This window comes from Cupressus sempervirens, chromosome 10, assembly GCF_028749045.1.
Source record: "Cupressus sempervirens isolate cs-2001-9-10 chromosome 10, ASM2874904v1, whole genome shotgun sequence".
NCBI lineage: Eukaryota > Viridiplantae > Streptophyta > Pinopsida > Cupressales > Cupressaceae > Cupressus > Cupressus sempervirens.
Genome location: NC_143127.1, coordinates 297,001,308 through 297,017,118, shown reverse-complemented (window position 1 = coordinate 297,017,118; position 15,811 = coordinate 297,001,308). Strand labels below are relative to the sequence as shown.

At 35.4% G+C, this 15,811-nt stretch overlaps 1 protein-coding gene across 4 annotated transcripts in view; it reads right to left on the bottom strand.

The window, feature by feature from the left end:
• Positions 1-9,646: 9,646 nt before the first annotated feature.
• LOC149533815 (uncharacterized) overlaps positions 9,647-15,811 on the bottom strand; it is a 199,487-nt gene continuing 193,322 nt past the window's right edge. For 2 of the 4 annotated variants that reach the window (XM_089803633.1, XM_089803634.1), the window contains 6 exons: positions 11,870-11,944; positions 11,663-11,767; positions 11,392-11,484; positions 11,079-11,219; positions 10,146-10,398; positions 9,647-10,045 (listed from right to left, as the gene is read on the bottom strand). In XM_089803633.1, coding sequence (XP_089659759.1) covers positions 10,017-10,045; positions 10,146-10,398; positions 11,079-11,219; positions 11,392-11,484; positions 11,663-11,767; positions 11,870-11,944 — 696 coding nt within the window. In that variant the 3' untranslated portion in view covers positions 9,647-10,016. Of the gene's footprint in view, positions 10,046-10,145; positions 10,399-10,580; positions 11,220-11,384; positions 11,485-11,662; positions 11,768-11,869; positions 11,945-15,811 lie in introns of those variants that run through there. The other 2 variants (XR_016356781.1, XM_089803635.1) reach the window with 2 other exon arrangements.

Below are 15,811 nucleotides of genomic sequence, written 5' to 3'. Positions count from 1 at the left end.
TATATGATTTAATTATACAACATTATTTGTAAATTAATTATGTTGTCAATTTTTTACTCTAGGAAAAAAACATGTATACTTCAATTTGGGTTGGAAAAGGAGGGTTATAAAAGATAGTTCAACAATACATGTTATGGCTCAGACTTGCAAATTTTTGAAATTGGATTTCCCACGAGGCTGTAGTTTCTAATTTTCTAAATATTGTACTTTTATTCTACTAAAATAATATTAAAAAGGTGTTTATTTCTTGAATTTTATTTTTATTTATATGTTGCATTTAGGTTTAAAACAGGAATACCCTTCACCACCTTGACATAGCTAACTTGATTAACTTGAATGTGTCTTCAAGAAACGCCTACAACAAATTGTACTATTATATTTATTGATTAGCTATAGAATTTAGAGTTATTTCAAAACCAATTTACGTGCATTAAGTTATAATTCTTATCTTGGGGTACATTTCTTTAGTAGAGCTTCTAAATTAATTGCCTTGAAGCAGATTGAATGCAATGAGAGATGGTGATAGAATTATGTTGCAAAGCTTTCACTTTCAACCTTGAAATCAAGTTGAGTTTACATTTGAGAAGTTAGCAAGTTATTTTTGTTTAGCTTTCTTTACATATGTCCTCTATTCTTAATGAGTAATTTCACATTGAACCTTCAAACCAAGTTGTGTTTAGATTTGAGAAGTTAAAGTATTTTAGTTTAGCTATACTTCACATATATCCCCTTTTCTTAATTAGTAGATGTGCATACTTTAATAACTAAGTTGGATCTCATATCAACTTTACGCACTTTAATAACTAACTTGGATCCCATATCATATTAATAGTATTTGTAAAATGTTTCTTTTATCAAATCAAACTTATCATGAATGCAAATTCATTTCTCTTTGCTTATTTTATTGATCGATACTTTATTTCCAAAATAATCCCAATAAATTGCATGACCAAAAAGATTATGGTGAAATAAGCACTTTCAATCTTATTTTCCTACTTCAAAATTAAACAAGCTAGGACTAGATGGTTTTCTAATATTTTCTTTGCATGTAGAACTCTAAAAGCAATTTCTCTAGTGCGCATAAAGTTAAAAAAAAGTCTTTGCTTGTTTAGAATTTAAGAGAAATATAAAGAGAGGAGTTCCAAAACTTTGAGAATTAAATGACGTAGAGGTAAGAGAGTATTATGAAAATGATGCTAAATCAATTGAGGAACCAATTATGACAAGAGTTGCCCTCTCTCCCCCACTCTCTTTGGCATCTACATCAACGAGCTTGATGCATTTCTCCTTGATTGCCTCACTCCCTAGCGATGGTTTCTATTTACATCAGGTGTTGATCTCTATTCTCCTATTTGTTGATGATGTGATTCTCCTAGCATCTTCCTCTAATGATCTTCAGCAGCTCCTTGATGGCTTGGCCTCTTTCTATGACTCATGTGAGCTAGTTGTAAATCTAGGGAAGACTCAAGTTATGGTCTTCAATTGTTTGAGGACATCACACCTCCATTTTTACTTCCAGGGTACCAAGATCGAGATTGCATTTTCATATACTTACTTGGGGGTTAAGTTTTCTAGACCTTCGTTCAGCCTGAGACTAGCCATGTAGCCTAGAGTCAACAAGGGGCTCGGATCCCCCGCTATTCTTGAGCAACAGTGCTTTCGACACCGCTTCCAAGACACCACGACTAAGATGTCCCTTCTTGACTCCATGGTCAAGCTTACTGTCCTCTATGGCTCTACTGTTTCGGGTCTCTCCGTCTTGGAGTCTAACTGGGCCTCTGTTGAGAGAGTCCAAACTCTTTTCCTTTAGTGCATTATCAGATGTCACCGGTCCACACCACACAACATCGTTCTAATAGAGTTTGGTGCTCACCCTTTCAAATTGGGAACCATCTTTGATTTAGTTTGGCTTCTTCACCAGCTCTGGAGCTTTGTTGATTCCTCCAACGGTCCTCACAGATATTTTTACTTGGCTTACTATTCCTCTATGGAGGTTGCGGGTTCGGACACTAGTTATAGGTCTCCTTGCCGATACACCCAAGTCTCTACCCTCTTGGACTCGATTGGTATTAGTTTGGATTGTCTTCCCCCCTTTCAGTTTTCTCTAAACGCTCTAGCCCATCTTCTTCCACCTCAGTGGGAGTTGAATGAGCATGTTAGACTTGACATCTACCGATAATATGCTATCACAACCTAGAGGAATCCCCTAGGTGGGCTCTATCCACTTATGGCCTTCTATGTTGAGTACTTCCTTGATATCCAAGATGGGATCATTTTATGCCCCTAGTACCTCACTCGTCGTTGGACTCACGCTCTTCACATCTCCTTAGGATATTTTAGAGTGGGATCTCACTAGCTACGTATTCAGACTTATCACGAGATTGACAAGGAGCATAGGATTTGTTGGCTTTGTCATCTTAGGGAGGTTGAGATTGAACCTCACTTTATTTTTTCATTGTCCCATTTACTATGAGACCCGAGGGAGATTCTACTATTTGTTCAGAGAGTATCGGTCTCTTCCCTCATTTTTCAAATATATTGACCAGCATTGTCTTGCACTCTACCTTCAGGAAACCATGCGGCTTCGTGAGCACACTATATAGCTCCAACTTTACTCGACATCGACCCCTACGCAACTCATCACCTCTTTCTTCAGTCCTACAGTTCCTGCCTGAGGATTGAAGTGACCTCTCTACACTATCTCGATTCACACCAGATCTGTGAGACCTTGCAGAGATCGCACTCGATAGCGTCCCTCTCATAGACCTCACAGGCAACCTTCCAGAGTACCTGATTGCTCGAATGTCCACCTTTCCATTCTGGACTACTTCTCGCCTGTGAATTCTTAGCTGTTGTTATTCCTTTTCTTGGTCCTTTTGTTGTTTTGCTTTCACGTTCTTTTTGTGGACACCATTTGGTGCTTCCCTCTGTTGGCGCTTGCCCTTTGTACTATTTTCAATCCCTTAGAGCCTCGTTGGTCTCCTGTTGGACATTAATAAATTTATCTTATCTTATCTTATCTAGGAGCTTGAGTCCCTTATTGTTGGTGATTAATGTTTTGAATATAAAATAAAAAATAGATTAGGGGAAACGAATGAATAGCCACCCAAGGTAACTTCAACCATGGGTAGAATGGCTTGTTTTCCCTAAGAAACAATTGTTGTAGAGTTTTACTTATTGTAAATGATAAAGAATACATTGCTAGAAAGATTGCTCATATTCTAATTAGAGAAAGATTGTAATTGACAAATTGAAAAGAGATTGTTCAACTTAGACACAAGAAATATTGTCTTTAATAAAACTAATTTTTACTTTAGTAATATTTTCTTAAATTAGATTAGTTTAATTACAAAATTTTCAAACTAATTGACACTTTGGTAATGAAGTATATATATACCTAATAATTGTTTATAATATTCACCAGCAAAACAATAAAATTCTTGTAATTGTAGCACTATTTTTTGTTATCATTACAAACATATATAAATAAAAAATAACATAATTAAAAATAATATAAATAAATGCTATTTATTACCAAGATTTTCACTAATTGATTAGATTAAAGGTAGGGAGGTCCTAAGCTCTAAAAAGATTATTGAAGGACATTTGATCAAAATAATAAATGCATACATCACAAATAACAATTATAGTATTTTTGCAATATTTTCTTCTTAAATTATAAATGATATTTGTTCAAATATAAACATGACTATAAAATCTACCAAAATTTATTAGACAAATTTGTATCTTAAAATTTAATGATTAAACTTAAATATAAATTACAAATTACAAATTTAATTATATTTCTTAATTTTTATAATGATTATTTTCAAATTATTGCAAAATTGATAAATGTAATTACTTAAATAAAATAAATTTAAAATTTAAACAATAATGCAAAACTAAATAATAAAATTAAAGCCCACAAATAGTATTATTTTTATTGAATAAAATGAATTATTATCAATTATTAAATTAAATTAAAATTTATTCTTTCAAATCGACTAATAGACACACTCGAGATTTATTTTCATATCTTAAACATTTAAATGAATGAATGAATGTGATTTTAATGACATCCACGAGACCACAACAATCCATGAGACCAACAAAACGTGCTAAACAAAATCCATATTTTTTTCCATTTCCAATCTTCTGATATGGATTTTAATCAAGAAATCTGTCATTTGCTTGAACATAAAATTTAAACAATAATGCAAAAATAAATAATAAAATTAAAGCCCACAAATATTATTATTTTTATTGAATAAAATGAATTATTATTAATTATTAAATTAGATTAAAATTTATTCTTACAAAAGCAATTTGCAAAAATCAATGAATTTATTTCCAAATAAAAAACATGCAAAGATTTGATCGAATTATAGACTGGATAGAGCCATTTGAGCAGACACACTTAGGATTTATTTTCATCTCTTAAACATTTAAATGAATGAATGAATGTGATTTTAATGATGTCCACGAGACCACATCAATCTATGGGACCAAAAAAACATGCTAAACAGATTCCATTTTTTTTTTCCATTTCCAATCTTCTAATATGGATCTTAATTAAGAAATCCATCGTTTGCTTGATCCTGTCAACTTCAAACAAACTATACATGTTGACCGCCTTTTGTATGAAATCATAGTGAGTTCAGATGTTATCGTAAGATATGCACTCAAAGAAAAAATGTCATTCTATTTCAATAGCTCCCATCCTACAAAACATGCATATCCTCTCCTCCCAAAGCTCCTTGGGCCTCTTCCATATGCCCATTTGGCATCTAAGGTGATGTGATCCAGTCCTCAATTGAACCAACAACAACCTTGCCTTACCTTTAATAGCAGCCCCAAGGTATACTTTCTCATCGTGATCCCCTATTGGGTTGAATTCTTTAATGTAATAAGCCTTTTCTCTGCCAATGTTATTATTCCACGTGGCACTTTGAAACATTTCCCTAACAAACTTTTTTATGCCCAGTATCGGTCAGACACTCCTGCACTTTGATGTTCCATTTATCCATCCATTTAATGTTTTGCTTCATCCATGTTTTCTTCATCTGGTTAAGAGCTTCTTCTTTCACAATTTTTGACCACCAATGATCATGCATTTTTTTGTCCTTTTTAAGTAGCTAATTAATTGAATTAACGCTAAAGCCTCTACCAGAAAAGTGTAGTCTTCTAACAAAAGAATTTCACAGCGAATAGAAGATTTGACTTTGAGATTGCTTGTGATCAAGTGTTTTTGAATTCTCTCTATTTGTCTCCATCCACATTTTGATATGCTATACACACACACACCTTGCAACCATAAAGAACCACTGATGTGACCAGCAAACTGAAGAAAGTCTTCTTAATTTTCCAATCCCATAGTTTTGTTGTCCTACCTCTATTCTAAAGCAAAAATGAAGCTTCCAACCCCCTTGAATCATTTTCACTCTACATGTTTCCCAACTGAGTTTATGATGAAAATCAATCCCAAGGTACTTGTATTCTTTCACAATTTCCAACGGGCTACCTACAAAAAGGAATGTAGTATTCTCTTCTTTTCTCTTTGTAAAGAAAATCATAACTTCGGTTTTGGTGATATTCACTTGCATCCTAACTTCTTGGCAAAAAATTTGTAAGGCCCCTAAATGATCTCCTAATCCTTGAGCCATTTTTGCTATCAAAAATAAGGTCATCCGCACACAAAAGAAGCTTCACCACATACCCTATTGAACATCCTCCCCCTCCATGTTATCTAACCAACTTTCTAGTTTATCGATGTATAGCCCGAACAAGGTAGGGGATAAAGGACATCCCTACTTAATACCAATGTCGCTCCCAAAACATTCGGACATACCATCACTAGTTCTAATTTTGGCTCTGACTTTGTCATGTAATCTATGCACCACTACTCTATATTTATCTTTCATCTAGGATGCCTTATTCTTTCATTATGTTCCATAGCTTGTCGCTCAGCACTGTGTCAAAGGCTTTCTTGAAGTCAATAAAACAACAGTAAGCTTCTCCCCCCTAATTGTCTCACACTTTCTCTATTATGTGCCAAAGGGTGATGCAATGGTCAATGGTGGTGTTTAGGTCTAAAACCTACCTACACTCTTGCTCTTTTACCTTCACTTTCTGCCCATTTGCCGATTCTACATTCAATCATGCTCCCAAAAAGTCTTCTGAGAAGTCAGTTAACCATAATAGTGTAGTAGTTTGATGGGTTGTTGATATCACCACTCTTAAAAAGTGGGATAACCACACTAGTAGTCCAATCTAAAGGGAAACCTTCACAAGCAATGCGGTTGAAAATATCCTTTATATGAGGCACAATAATTTTCACTCCCCATTTTATGAATTCAGCTTGCATCCCATCAATGTCATTCGCTTTACCACATGCCAATTTATTTATCCTCGTTTTGATATCATTAACTGTGAATTGTTCCTTCAAAGTATTCACCCTAGGAGGATTGGTCTCCTCTTGTGAGCGCTCATATAGCAGCTTTGCATACTCAATTCATGGCACATTTGTAATGTTGTTATTTATTTTCTCTCTCTCTCTTGTTGTAATTCTTTCCAAAACTTCTTGGGGTCATGCTTTCCTAGGGATATTAGTTGTTGTCTCCTTGTAGTGACATATTCTACTTTTTTGGTGCGAATAAGTTTGATATACCCTTTCTTTGTCTCTTTGTTAGCTTCTTTCCCTTTTACATTTCTCTTTGTTGTCTTACACTCCTCATTATACCAAGGATTTGTCAAAAAGGTATTAGTAGACTTATTTTTGTCATTTGACCTTTTGCATGCCTCTAAAGCCTTCTGAATAATAGGAGTCAACCGACTGCTATGAATCGGTTCCCCCTACCCCATTAGCCCTGTCACTATCTAAAAGATTGTTGGTTTCTCGAAGTTGTTGTTAAAGCATTGCATTGAAAATGACTTTGTTCTCGAGTTAAAAGGATTTTGCCTTTACTACTAGTTATTTTTTGCAGGCAAGTATCATGTTTATTGTGTAAGTTGTTTAAAGAGAGGCCCATCTGAAAACATAAAGGCATGTGGTCGAAATTCATCTCTATGGGACAAACACCGATGTTAAACTCAAACATTTTATCTATAAGATTTTGTGAATAGATTACAGTCAACCACACTTTGGCCATTGTACATCTTGCACATGATATCCCCTGATTTTTGCCATCTTTCCAGCCCATTGCAGATAACCATATTGAACACATTGCACAACCCTGGTAATTAAGACCCAAAGTGTGAAACACCCCCATTGTCATCCTCGAAGGCTCTCTTCCAAAGCCTATCACTACCTTCTTCCAGTGATAAAGGATTATTTGTCACTTTTTCACTATCAATCAACTATAAGGATTATTTGTTGTAAGGATTGATTACTAGCAGTCCTAGCATTGAAATCTCCCACTAACATTATATCTCCAATGGTAGTGAACTGTAAAATGTCTTTTTTCAGTGAAGCATAGAGATCTTCACTGGTAACGAGTAATATATGTAGGAATTGTTTGAGTGGGCATTTCAAGGAAAAATACCAAACAATCCCCCTAATCCCACAATAAGGTAAATGGAAACGTCTAGACAACAAACTGATATAATCCACTAATGAAGATCTGATCATGGAGTCCAATTAAATTAATTTAGCTAAGAATGTACTCCCTTCACTACCTGCCTATTTCAATGCAAAATTGTTATTATAGAACACGAGTGAGAAAATAGCCTTCAACAATGGGTTTTTGTTTTTCATTTCATTGCTAACGTAAACTAACATGCTTAGGGTTTTATTTTTTTGCTTATGTAGGTCAGCCAAATAGTAGAGCCAACGGATCAAACCTTGATAAGTAGCAGATAATTTCCACAGCAAGTCAAATTGTGATATTGCTATCAGGTTCTAACTATGTGATTGAATCAAACTCATTGACCCATATTTCATGAGTAGTGATTCAACATGAATCCATCTCTCATGAGAATAGATGAAACACTTAGCACTCATTGGATCTAGGTGATGCTCACAGAGTTCCCGGGAGGTCACCCATCTCAGTACTACTCCAGCCTGAGTGCACTTAACTACAAAGTTTCCTCCATGGTTAAACCCAAAGCTTGCAACCCCATTTGCAAAACCTTCACCAAGTGTTGTGCCTTATGAACCATTCATTAGAAAGCCCTTCAAGCTCATCAATTGATCAATAGCAGATAATTTCCACAGCAAGTCAAATTGTGATATTGCTATCAAGATTTAACTGTGTGATTTTGAGTCAAACTCATTAACTCATATTTCATGAGTAGTGATTCAACATGAATCCATCTCTCATGAGAATAAATGGAACACTTAGCACTCATTGGATCTAGGTGATACTCACAGTGGTGAAGCACCGAGACTTCCCAACTTTGCAGGGCTGATGATGAGAGAATGGGAGTTGCCAATTCATATTATTATCAGGGCCTAGTGATGGTTACTTAGTGGCACCATGCTTCATTCTTCTTTCTCATTGCTAGTGTTGCTTCTATCCCGACGGTTTAGTGGCTCTTTGAAGCGGTTTTGTACGGGCTAAGCATGCTTGCCAGACAGCTGGAGAGAGCTCAAAGCGGTTTTCAAGACTATCAGATCTTGTATTGTTGGACGCCTGTGAAGATCGTAGGCTCAAACTTGGATTTTCTTCTTGTCTTTGGCCTCTATTTGGTACATTTTTACATGGCCTCTGGCTCAAGGTGGGAGGATATATTAAATGAATATATGACGTCTAGCTCAGGGTTAGAGGATATACTAAATGAATATATGAGAACGATGGAATGGGCATATTGTATAGGTTGCGAGGGGGTTACTTTTGCACTGCAACTTGGTGCTATTAAGAAGTTATCCGGAAATGATTCACGCCACAAATTCTGCTTTTCAAATGCGACAAGGGTTACAGTGTTCTTAGCACTTAATGGTGTTTTTACAGACTTTTTGTGGGTTGAAGGGGTATGCATACTATTTCTGCACAGCTTTTCTTTCAAGCCTGGGTAAGGATGGGGTGATTGTGCGATGAAAGAATATTTTTGAGCATGGAATACATGGCTGTCCTTGTGAACTGTTCGATGTTATTATTATCAGTTTTTTTTAATGCTGGGGTTTGTAAGCAGTACTTCTGGAGATTGGCTATTGGTTATTATTAACAGGGGTGGAGCTTGAATTGGAGGAGGAAGCCATGATGAACCCTTTGTTACAAGGCAAGCTTGCAGGGCTTTGAACAACATAAACAGCATTCCAGAGATTTGGAAGAAACTTGGTTATTATTAACAGGGGTGGAGCTTGAATTGAAGGAAGCCATGATGAACCCTTAGTTACAAGGCAAGCTTGCAGGACTTTGAACAACATAAACAGCATTCCAGATATTTGGAAGCAACATTCCACAGATTTGGAAGAAGTTTCTGGAATTTGATTTCTGAAATTTTTGTATCAATAAAACAATTTTACCCATATGAAAATGGGGGTCAGCCAATCAAAATTAAGAAATTATGTATAAAAATTAATTTAAAAATAAATCATTTTGAAAACTCAGAAATATCGTGACTTCAGATATAAAAATTATATTTGGGGACTAAAAAACTTATATGATAAATATCAAGAAATAAAATTGCACAAAAAATGTTTACAATATTTCCACTAAAACGTAAATTTATTGATAAATATGTTTATGATATCAAAGATCCTTTCTATAGCTTGTATGGTGATTCGAGCACAATGCTTATATAACGGTGGATTATTTAAACCGAAGCATTAAATTGTTAAATGCATCCAAATTTTCATTATAAGTTCCACTGGTTCAATGTCTCCAAGGAATCCTCGAATATTATTAATGAGATGTTTATCAAATTGGTAAGTATAGAGCTGCATACATTACTTCTGTCCAGTAAGATGTGGAAATTATTAAGGTATCTATGTACAGAGTCTTTTATGTTCTGATTAACTCCATATTGCCAGCATCTGCGGGATCTCCAAACAGAAGTTACGAATAAGCTCTATAGCTTCAAATATTCCCTTCCCCACAATCTTCTCCTGTAAATATTTTTAAAAAAAGAGAAAAACATGATGTGAGGTTGTAAATTATATACATTCCTAAATACCGCATCGCAGTTAAAAAGCACTGACATATTACCTTTGAAAAGGTGTGAAATTGCTTGTATAGCTGCTGAAATTTCTGCTTCCCTTTTTGAGTAGGCTAGATGCCCATAAAACTCCATGCTTCCAACACTCAGAGTACAGAAATAAATCATTTTGTTGCCTGGTCCAGTTGTTTGGGACACATTGTAAGTAGGTAGAGGAAGCAATTTACTCTGAGCATAATTCTGTAGCTCACTCTTCAAAAGTCCAGGCATTGGTAACCCCAGGAGACTGCAACTTGTATAGACCTAGTCATAGTTTTCCCAATATATAAAAGCACAAAATCACAGAAATGCCGAGACGATTTGAACTCAGGTATCAATTGACAATGGCTAGAGCATTTTAAGTGATCTTAACCATATTAAAGGCTTTCTTTTCAATATAGAAAAAGTCAATTTCAAGCATCAGACATTCAAATAAAAGATACTCATTAGATAAAACATGTCCAGTATTTTATTGCAAATTATTTAACAAAGTTGAACTTTAATACATAAACCTGCAAACCACAGGTGCAAAGTAAATATATAGTTGCTTCATTAGGTAAGTGGCACATTTTCGAAGTTTGATTCCAAACTACAAATTAACAAAAAGGCCAGCCTGTATTGTAAAAGTATTTCGTCATTGAAAATTTGAGTTGTGGATATTATTTGTGATCTCCCATAACTATAAATGTTGCTGCCTTTCCAGATGTTTTGAAGTTCCACAAATACAAAAATACTAAGTGAATCTGATCACTATTATCACAGCGTAATTTAAAAACTATCCATCTATCATGCATATTATATACTCGTAAAGCTCGCCTATTTTTGTTGACTGAAAACCATGCCCAGAAAATGAGGGAGGCAAGATACTAAAATCAAAAGCTATATCAAGTCACACCCCACAACTTTATCTATTCTCATAATCGCTCTCACAAATTAGTACTTACTAACTCCTCTTCCGATATGCATGACACATCCATATTGCAACTTGCAAGCATACTTGCTTCACGACCATGAGCATCCACAGCATTGGATTCATCATTTGCATGCGGAATTTCATCTTTAGCAACCAAAGATTTTGAGTAAACCTGCAGGAAATGAAATTTGAAAGTTGTGTCTGAGGGAAATAAATTACTACTGGAGAATTTCTTGTCAACAGTAGATTAATTCTCTGCTCTGCATAAGTAAGAGATAAATAATCATTTTTCAATTAACTTCAAATTTAGAGAAGGCTAAGATAAAAAGAAACCCACTCTATACCGCTTTAACATCCATTTGACTAGCCTCTGAAGGATCTTTCTCCCCTTCCATTTTAGGGTTCTTCTTGTGACTCCAATTGGATTTGAAGCATTTCTGAATTATTGATTACCAAAACAAAATTCACCGCTAAGATTCTATACCATTTAAGCCAAGCATTGTTGGCATGGTAAAATGCATCTTGAAAGTACTCAGAAGAAAATTGAAGGTAAACTGAAAAACTCAATGCCAGTAGAAAGCACTTGGCATAGGATGAGAGCTATTGAGATCTTACAATATGTGATTTCCAATCAGCGACCTCTCCAAGGGCAGATTGTTGGCATGACACAAAATTAAAGATAGGAATCAAGACAGCTGCATCGAGGGCTGCATAGTGCAGCTGAAAAGGAATACATAAGATCATCAAATCCATTTATCTATGGAGAGTATATATTTTTTAAGTAGTAATGACCCATCAGGCAAATAAAATAGCTCTTCATACCTGCTTAGGACTCAATGGACGCTTCTCCCAGTCAGTCATCCGCAATGCTTTGTTCATATTACCTCCCAATGTTGTCTGTTTAGATACAGGATTAAAAAAATTACATGTATCAGAAATTTCAGAAGTCTCTTTTAGACAGACAGACAAACAAACAGAGATAGACACACAGATAAGCAGCCAGACAGACAGTAACAAGATAGATAGATAGATAAACAGACAGAATTTCTTCATTATTAATGTTGAAGACTGCAAGGTAGATATTTCTTGAAAGGGCCTTCCAAGAACATATTTACACTGCAGTCTACAATGTTCTATAGAAAAATTTGCATGGGTTATGAACAGTTCATTAGCTCTACAGTGGTGTCATGTTTTTCAGCTTCTCATTTCTGGCATCCTTTGTAACATTTTGGATCAATTTATCCTTCTCAGCATTTTCTCATATCTGATCAACTTCATTTTCATTTCATTGTTCTGCATTTCGTACAACATCAGTGGAGCAAACAACAGTAGACTCTGGACCTTATACTAGAATGGTTGACTGTTAATCTGCTCCAGAAATCTTCCTTCCATCTTAGTTCTTATCAGACAGTTTCATCTCATGTTTTTCCTCAAATGATGTTCAAGGCTTTGTTCTTCCAACCCCAAGTTAAAAAGTTCCAACTCGACAGTTATGTAATGGACCTGTCAGAATCATAATTATTGTTGGTCATGGTCCAGCACGGGTGGAGAAAAGAATTCTGAGATACTGGGGTGTGGTGGGATAGACAGAATTGGACCAGATGTCGTGGATAGTGGAATGATAGCTTAGTTGGCATTATGACATACTACTCACCATAATTTCCCAATGAATTAATATCAACAGAATTAGCACGAAAGATACCTTGGTTTGCAAAGGGTGCTTGGCATGGTGGTAAAATCCATTTGCACCATACGTAAGCAATTTTTGCAACTGTATACCCCTATAATTAGGGGTATTAGTTCAATGGGGGATTCTCAAGAGTGAAAGGATAATTGCAAAAATAGAGTGAACTTCCTTTGTTGCAGCATTTTCTACCAAGTTACACCCTCGTCTCAAATGCAGCATCCTGAGACTGTGAAGTTTCATTAACTGCATCTTCTTTGGTTTTCCCAACCCATGTCAACATCTACATCCAGTCTTTTGGTGGTCATTTTTCAGTGTCTCTCGCTTTATTTCTTCTTCTAAAGAATAGGGCATGTTTCTGTTCATTTTATTGAGTTCTTCAATCTTTGGAACTGCTTCCTTGGCAAGCTTGGATGTAGACTTCTTCCTTTTTCTCCCTTCTTTCCTCTTCTTCTGCCGTTCAGTGGCTTAACTTTCTTTTGATTTTCTTTTCGTTGTTGCTGCAATTTCACCTCTTCCAGTTATCTAAGGCACTTTCCCTTCTTTATACTTTCACCATTTTCCTTTTTTTTGCATCATCTCCAGAGAAATGCACTTGCTTTGGGGCACAGTTCTTATAATCACTTGTTCTGACCATAGCCAAACCTCATTCGTAGGATTATTCAGCTTGAAATGGATTCATTGTTTATTATTTTCATCATCTTCTTCTGAGTCTTTTGCTGCAATCTCTTCAGTAACTTATCCTTCCTTTTGAGTGACTTCACAAAGGCAGTAGATATAAATTTTGCTTCTGCAAGCACATAGAAGATTGCTTCATCCATTATTGCATCCCATCTTCATGGCACCTGATGGATCATGTGTAAGTTTTAAATGTCATAGAGTTAATATGGGAGAAAAATGCAAAATAAAAAAGGATATTTAATATTCACACAGAATGATGTCTTTTTGTTATTTCCTTCCTGATATGGCACATATACATCAAAACAAGCATATAGCATGTAGTAGATACCAAAATTTAATACATTTCCCTTGATATTGATCTGAATTAAGTGGTGATTCAAGGGACAATAGAGGAGTTGAGAGAATTTATGTATTGTAAGCTACAAGGAAACAGTATGAAGGGCAATCTAATTAGCAATTATTAAATACCTGTAGACTTTTTTGGAAGAAGTGCACGGTATAATGGGAAAAATCTCTAGGAGAGATGTATGCCTTCTATATTACCTCCATGCTTCAATGTAGCTTTACAATATGAAAGTGAAAAACCTGCTATAAAACGTAATTTGGGTTCTCAGTGAGAATCAAAGAAAGTTGCCATACTTTGTAAAGACATGTCACTTTAGTGCTCCTTGCAGATCAAAATGTGCAATCAAATAAGGAAAACACTAAATTTTTGGTTAAGTTATTTATTTTTGGTGGACTCAGTTGTCATTATCAAATTGCTACCCTGCGACTGAAGCTCAAAGTTCAAATATTCGGTCATGAAATAACTAAGGTGCCTTGAAAGAATGTTAATTTGATCCACCGAGGCGCTAAGACAAATTCCTTGGGTCAAACTCTAATCCAAAAGGGCCCAAAAATTGCAAGTACTTAAAAATCAAACTTTTGGAAATACATAGAACTCTGATGAAAACTGTCACCTGGGTGAACTAACATGTTTTTTGGATTCTTCATCCCCTTTAAGAACCAATGGATTCAATACCGAAGTTTCTATAGTATAGAGGCAATTTTGTTGAATTTGATTTCAGGTGAGTTTATAGCTTTGATGCAGAAACAGTCTTGCCTTCAAAATGTTTGGTTATTTATTTTTTATGGACAGTTGTCAATATCAAAGTGCTAGCCTCTAACGTGAAATTCAAATAGCTAAGGTGCCTTGAAGGAGTGTTAAATTGATCTATCAAGGTACTGAGACAGAGTACTTGGGCCAAACTCTACTCTGAAAGGGTTCCAAAATTGTAAGCAGCACTAAAATTCCAGATTTTTGGAAATTTACATCACTGCCCAATACTGTCACCTGGGTGATCTAAGATGTTCTTTGCGTTACTCATACCCTTTAAGAAACAACCGGCCCCATTACTGAAAGTTTCTCCAATAGAGGCAATTTTGTTAAATTTGATTTCAGACTCGGATAAACCAATGGCTTTGATGTAGAAACAATCTTGCCTTCCCTGATAGAGAGGAACTGGTTGCTCTCCATTATTTCCACCACTTAATCAAAAACTATTGGAGTGAAATTATCAAGGTTTACTTCTGTGCTCAAGAATATCCAATGAGTATGTGGACAATCATGCAGTTGATGACCACCATCTGTCCATTTTTATATGGATGGTATATTGTAGACTCTGTCAATTTTATGTCCATCACAGACCACACTATAGACCAAAAACCAGCCAAAAAAGTTGATCAATCAGCTGTCCCTTTCTTAACAATAGTTTATGGTTGGCCAACATGGACCCACATGTTTTCAATGAACAGTTTGTTAGTATCTTCTGTATAATACCTCTTTCTTTTCAGGCATCAAAATTTCTCATTCTCAAGATTCATCAACCATAATTGTCTTGTCATGGGTGGACCTGACATTAAATACATGGAACTAAAATGACAAGGCTTTTAATGGACAGAAATGGGTGTGCATTGTTGAAGAGTATAGCTGCGATTGAGGTCTTTGTTAGCAATTATTGTTAGAAAGTAAAGTCCACCAATATAGCTGAGGGGTTAATCAGTTATGCACTTTAAACAACCATCTGCCCAACTATGGATATCATTTACAAATCTTAAACTTGCATATAATAGTAAACTGAAAAGTAAAACCATGCACAACATAAAGAAACTCATAACACCATGTTTTGTTAACTATGGAAACCCTGGTCAAGGGAAAACCCTAGTGGGGATAGTACCCACAAAATTATCCACTAAACAGAAGTATCTTGTGAAAGATATTGACCCTCTTATGAGTCTATTACATCCGTATAGTGTATTTGTCCTTATGACAAGACTAGGCCTTGTTAGAAGTCTCACCCCCATTAGGAGTTGTTATTACAATACAAAATACAACCTAAGCCCACTGCTCAAACATGCAT